Genomic DNA, 6,708 nt, shown 5'->3' with positions numbered 1-6,708 from the left:
TGAACACTGCTCAGGAAGGAGGGGAAAGAGACTTAATTATGGAGTCCTTGCCCAGCTTACAGAAGAATTATCACACAACCGCGTCTGCAGACCTGGAGCAATGTGCAATGTAAAGGCAGTGCCTCAAAAAATATTTTTGTATTACATAGAATACATGACACCTTCTATTTTTCATTTCCAGTGTATGGCGTTTTGGCTCATTTTATAATATAAAACCCTAGACTTAATGGTTGTTGTTGGTATATTGTAAAAGTAGAAAATTAGTGGGCTTAGTGATTGGTTCTGATTTGTGTAGTAATTTTACTTTAGGACTGTGTTTGAAAACCCTTGCCTCCTAAGGGGCCTTATGGCTCCCAGATCAGGGATATAGAGAGTCTTCCTATTCAGAGGGCCTGAAGTTTTCGGCATCCTTGTGCACTTCTTGGTTTTTGCACCTTTTGTTGCACTTGGGGCACAAGAGCATTTATCCCGGGCTTTCAATAAAAAAAAAGTACATTTAGGGTCACTGGTGTATGGAAATGACTCGCCAACAAACCCCGACATTGTAAATTTAACAGGTTAGGGAAGACAGTTTTCCAGTTTCCAGAGTGCCCTCTGTATGGAGACTCCAATTGCTCTGTTGTACTGACATTGCTTTATCGAAACATGCTGGTAACCCCTACATTTTCACTCTTTCCACAGTTCATGACCCCCATAAGCCTGGCAGACTGGAACATAGGATGTTTGGAACTCAGGACAGGCAAATTAGATTTTATAGGCATTTTTGATACTATTATAAAGTGAACAGTAATTAAGAAAAGAAAACAGTTTTAAAGGACAAGTATGAATCTTACTGGAGAATAAAAGACAAAATCCCAAAGTTTTTCATGTCATGTCTGAGTTTTATAAAAGATTAATTGCAGTAAATTACAGAGAATGCTTTATAATGCAGATCTAGATCAGATAACCTTTTCTGTGCAGCTTACAATAGGTACATGATCAATAAAATATAAATGGGGATACAAACAGTTAAGACAGCAGCGTACCATAGAAATAGTACAATGGAATAACAAAAATGAATATCAGAATTTCTTCTCTGTACCATTTAGTCTCCACCCAAAAGGAAACTGGAGACCGCTCCTAGTAATGTATTTCACACACATTGACAATCAACACCAATTATCTGTCCATAACTGCAATGTACTTACACAAGTATTTCATTACACAGTATTGTGAAATAAATAATACCAAAGTGAATGACTATTGCACATTGTGTAGGAAATGTCACAATACACAAGCAGACTATTCCCTTCTGATTAATATCTGATTAACTTAAATATTACAATGACAAAATATTAAAATCAAATGTTAATGTACAGTCCTGACTTGTATGGTATTGTTTCATATGCCAAATCCTTGGGGGTTATTGATGTCATCCTATGAATAATAATTCATGTGAGGCCCTAGCTGCAATTGCCATCACTTCCACACGTAATCAAAATATTGACATAAGGCCCTTTGTAATTAATATTTGAGAGGTAGGGTTCTTACATTGCACAAACTCATTTAAAAGAACACATGTTTATGCAACACTGCATTGTTCCAGCTCTGGGCTGTCCAGCTTTGTGGTGGACTTGAAGAATAAGGGCAGAGATAGAATTTGAATTAAAAGAATCTGTCAAACAGGCATTTTTATGTGAATTCTGTAGTGAATGGCCACAAAGGAGTCAGGAACAAGAGGATTAGTAACTATGGTAGAGGGATTGTAGTGCAGATGGTTTATATTGATGTTCATACAAAACTAAGTATGTGTGACAATATCAAAGTTTGTTTTCTTTTTGCACCAAAATTGAATCAGTTTTCATTTGAATAAAACTAGTAAAAATAAATATATACATAGGTGGAAATTTGTTGCTATATTTGACAACTTACAAAGTGTGCATTACTAAAAATGTGTATTGAGTTCAATGTTGTAACTGTTGCTATGGGTCCCCTCAGTCTGGCTGCATATTGATCTATTCAAACAAGAATACTACTGACAGTAGAGAAACTGTAGCATACATGCCAGTAGTCCCAATTATGGGAGGACCAACCCAATTTGTGGCCCGCAAAGGGGATGGAGTTTATCAGAAATGAGGCGAGACCTCAAGCAAATGTGTGCTTTGTTGGGCAAGATTTGTGTGGATCCCCAATTTTGCACTTTAAAATTTTGGTAGATCTGCTATACAAAAATTACTAAAAATATAATTAGTGTATCTCATGGTGTGTAGTGTTTTAACCTGCTGTAGAATTTGAAAAGTGGGCATGACTTTGGTGGCAAAGTGGGCCTTTCAAAATAGTGAGGAAATAATGGCAACTTTCACAACATATACACTGATAAATCAAACACCACTGTAAAATAAACTGCAGTGGTTGCTTCTGTAATAATTATCTCTAGGTGTGTAAATGTATTCAGTTCACACATCACTAATTGTGAGAACATTCAGTACATACACTCCCTGCTGTGACACTACTAGCGCAGCCACGTGAGGTTACCAATCCCAGCTGATATTCAGCATGGTTTAATAATAAACATTACATCTACCCTCCATCATAGTATGTAAACAAACCCAACTTATCTTTTTTTTACATAAAATATCACAGGCTGCTATGTAGCAATGTAGAATAGCAAGATGCAATGACAAAACACTAACAAAAATCTATAGGTAGTTAAGGCATCTTCTGAATTGGCAAATACTGACTATATTACTTTCCACTCTATCCACTAAGGGAAGGTTCTACTTCAGATTAAAAAGCAAATGGCATTGGCAGGTAATTTACTGGTCAATTTTCTGGTTTTGTGGCACATTATACAAAGGAAAATAAAAATGTTTTTTTTGCTTAATACAATAGGTCTACATTATATAAAAAAATAGACTAAAATTATATTGAAAGGCCAGTTAAGAAATATTTTAAAGTTTTTTGTTTCTTTTTTTACAGGTAGAATATTAATGATTGAGGGTAATAATTCTTCACCTAAACAACCATTAGGTTATGCTTATGCTTTTCTTCAATCAGCAGAATCCATATACATGCTATCGTGACATTCATATCTGGGAGATGTTTTATAATATTGTGCATAGTAACCGAATACATGTACATCCCATGATATTTAGAAAGTACACTGAGAAATTTAAAGGGACCAAACTGAAAGATAGTGGATGATGTTGCTTAAATGCAGTATGGCAATAACTAATTTCTGATATCAGTTATCTATGGATTGAATTCATTTGTTAAGAATCATTTTCATTTGAATTAACTGTACGAGTTAAACAGCTGCATAAAAGAATAATTATGTAAAAGCCTAAATTGTTTTTTTAGGATTGTTGGATCTTTAAACTAAAGGCACATCATTACCATCCTCTGCCTTTGGCACGATCCAAAAAGAAAAAGAAAAAAAAAAAAAAAAAAAAAAAAGAAAGAAAATCCCCCTCGCTAAAAATTGCACTGTTACAATTGAACTAGTCCTTTTGTTAAAATCTGTGCCATTACGGCACAGCCACCTCCAGAAGGCGATTATTTTTCCGCTTGCAGGTGGGGATGTTACCATTCTTCTGGGTTGCTTGGATGAACTTCACGCAGACTTTGTCTTGCTTGAACTGTACTAAGAACCTGTGAGGAAAAAAAACAAACTTCTGTAGTGTCCACTAAATAGTATTAAACACAGTAATTAATAATATTACATTCCGCGTCAATGGCTGTAGCTCACTTGACAATGATGAAGCAGCATAAAAGTAGGAATTGTAAAACAATCAGATGGTTTAGCACTATTGATTTTTGTGCATGTGACAATTGTAATCCTCTATGAACTACAATAACTGCTCATGTGCTATCCTTCTTTGAGAAAATGACAGATAAACTGCAATGGATGTGGGATTAAAATTAGAGATGAGTTTTTCTGAATCAGGTTAATCCGGCGGTTCCCAAACTGTGCGCCGCGGCTCCCAGGGGTGCCGCGGCGCTGTCACTTGGGTGCCGCGGGCAAGCCCGGCGGATTGGTAAGTTCCTGTTTTCTTTCTTCTTTCTGTGGCTGGCGCTTGGCGCGGGGCAGAGTGAGAGGGATCGTGGCAGAGGAGGGGGACGGACAGAGGGCAGAGGAGGGGGACGGACAGAGGAGGGGGACAGCCTGACAGGGGGCAGTGTGCCTGGATGCAGAGGGGGCAGTGTGCCTGGATGCAGAGGGGGCAGTGTGCCTGGATGCAGAGGGGACAGTGTGCCTGGATGCAGAGGGGGCAGTGTGCCTGGATGCAGAGGGGGCAGTGTGCCTGGATGCAGAGGGGGCAGTGTGCCTGGATGCAGAGGGGGCAGTGTGCCTGGATGCAGAGGGGGCAGTGTGCCTGGATGCAGAGGGGGCAGTGTGCCTGGATGCAGAGGGGCATTTTTGCATACAACTAAATAAGTATTTCTGTCGTGACCTAAATACTTATTACAATTTTTTGACCCAACTACTTCTAAAACAGGACTGCTCAGTAATTATTTTGGAGGGGTGCCTTGAAAAAATTTGGAGACTCTAAGGGTGCCGCAAACTGAAAAAGTTTGGGAACCACTGGGTTAATCTCATAAATAACCGAATTGTGCCTTGAACAGACTCAAAATCGCCCATGCTCATGCGCGGGCTGGGAGAGGTTAGCCCGGGGGCCACACAGGCGACCGCATCACATGAAACGGGATGCGGCCGCCTGTGCGCTGACGCAGCCGCCGGTGAAAAGGTGGTAAATTGCATCCGGGGGGGGCGGCCGGACGGCCTACCCCCCGGCCCTAATAGCGGTCTGACTGAGCGGCCCGGGGGACCGCTGCCCCCTGCCCCCCGGGCCAGCCCACCCCTGCTCCTCAGATCTGAAAGAGGCTAAATGTCATTTTTAGAGGATTGGAAATATGGGAGTTGTAGTCCTGCACAAGTCTCTGTGCATATTATATCAGAAGCAGAACTGCAATACTTAGAAATCTGTGCAGAGCTCACAGGATATTATTGGACTAAAATTTAACTTGGCTCACATATGGTCTAGTTTTTTTTACGGAGGTGCACAAGAAATGTGTTTAATGCACCACTGTATGAAAGAAAGATCACACACACAACTGATAATTTTGCATATACATTTGGATATCATTTTTGCTTTTACGTCTATGAAACATTTTCCTATTGATCAAAGGCTAGATCTGCATATAGCTAACTTTTAATAGATTAATCCTTCCTTAATGAAGTACCTCCTTTATTTGTTACTTTACACAGATACCAAAAAATACCTGCAACTGGCTAAGTACTGTTAAAAGTTACTTGCCGATTACCAGTGACAAACCAGTACTCTGGTGCATATGACTTGGTTCTACTTCCCTGTGTTATAAAAGATTGTTATATGTGGAGTTAGCCTATTTCCTTATTAGTAAGAATATAATAAGGAATTACGTTTTTCAGTTTTAGGGCAAAGCGAGAGGAGGAAAAAGAGAAAAAGTGAAACTGGAGGAAAAAGAGAGAAAGAAAAGTTACAAAAAAAAAAAAAAAAAAAAAAGAAGGAGAAAGAGGAGAAGAATGATAAATAGAGATACACAGACACCCAAAGAGAGAGGCTGAAGACACAACCAGGGAGACACACTGACTAAGAAATAAAGGAGAAAATGACACTGAAGGTAGAAAAGTGGCACACTCCCCCCTAAAACTCTCTCCCCACTCATTGTTCCCTCTTCTGTGTCACCTAGGACTCTGTTCCCGGGAACCCTTTGCCCTGGGATTTTGTTCCCCGACACCCTCCCTTCTCTCTTGGGACCCTATGACACACTCCTCAGGGACCCTGTCCCAGGACATCTACCCCTCTCTTCTCACCTGGGACCCTTTCCTCTTTACCCTCCTATAGTGCTGAGAAACATTGATCATCTTTAATAAGACTTCGATAGTCTTTTGTAACAAGACGTGTTTAAAATAAAAACAAGACAAAAAATAAATAAAAATCAAATGTTATGGAGTTTCCAATTTTGTATGCAATATTTAATTAAAACAGGTTACAAAACATCCCCAAGAATAATAAACACTGCGTTTCCCCAAAAAATAAACACTGAAAATCAGAAACAGAAATCCTAAGTATAAATAATGAAACGACCACTAAAAAAAAAAAAAGATTTGTCTTTAAAGTTTCCTTTTTAAATTAATATATTTTGTACTTTCACAAACTCTTTGCAGTTTGTACAGCAGGTGCGTTGATCCAAAGAAGCCATCGGGCATCCAGATGTCAGGATCAAAGATAACACTAGTCTTGGTCTAACTCTGAACCCTTGGCAATAACGCATTACACCACCCATAGCTGAGCTTTGTATAAGATATAACAGATGATGCATTTTCGAAAACTTAAGAGACTCTATTTTTGCTGATAAAATATTATTAGTGATTAGATTAAAAAGACCACTTCCCCCATTTAAATTAACAATGCTTTACTTTTTGACTCTATTAAATCAGGTAACTGGCATCATTAGAATTCCAAAGGAGCTGCTCACATTAACACACTGCTTTTTCTCGCTTTATTTTTAGCATTAATTTAAATTACATACGAGATGGTGAGGAGAGAGACTAAACATAAGACTGTCAGAATCAGCTGCAAGTGGATTGCCATAAAATATAAGTAAAAAGAATAATAAGAATAATATTTAATCTAAACAAAAAATTATTTCATGATCTGCAACATGAAGGTGTTTACTACTTTA

General features: G+C 38.7%; 1 protein-coding gene across 3 annotated transcripts in view; it reads right to left on the bottom strand.

Annotated features, from left to right (window-relative positions):
- Nucleotides 1–860: 860 nt before the first annotated feature.
- MYO1B (myosin IB) overlaps nt 861–6,708 on the bottom strand; it is a 172,366-nt gene continuing 166,518 nt past the window's right edge. For all 3 annotated transcript variants that reach the window (XM_075179930.1, XM_075179931.1, XM_075179932.1), the window contains one exon: nt 861–3,630. In XM_075179930.1, the coding sequence (XP_075036031.1) occupies nt 3,507–3,630 (124 nt within the window). In that variant the 3' untranslated portion in view covers nt 861–3,506. The remainder of the gene's footprint in view (nt 3,631–6,708) is intronic.

This window comes from Mixophyes fleayi, chromosome 7, assembly GCF_038048845.1.
Source record: "Mixophyes fleayi isolate aMixFle1 chromosome 7, aMixFle1.hap1, whole genome shotgun sequence".
NCBI lineage: Eukaryota > Metazoa > Chordata > Amphibia > Anura > Limnodynastidae > Mixophyes > Mixophyes fleayi.
Note: the sequence above shows the minus strand (reverse complement) of the source record. Positions and strands in the feature narration are given on the sequence as shown.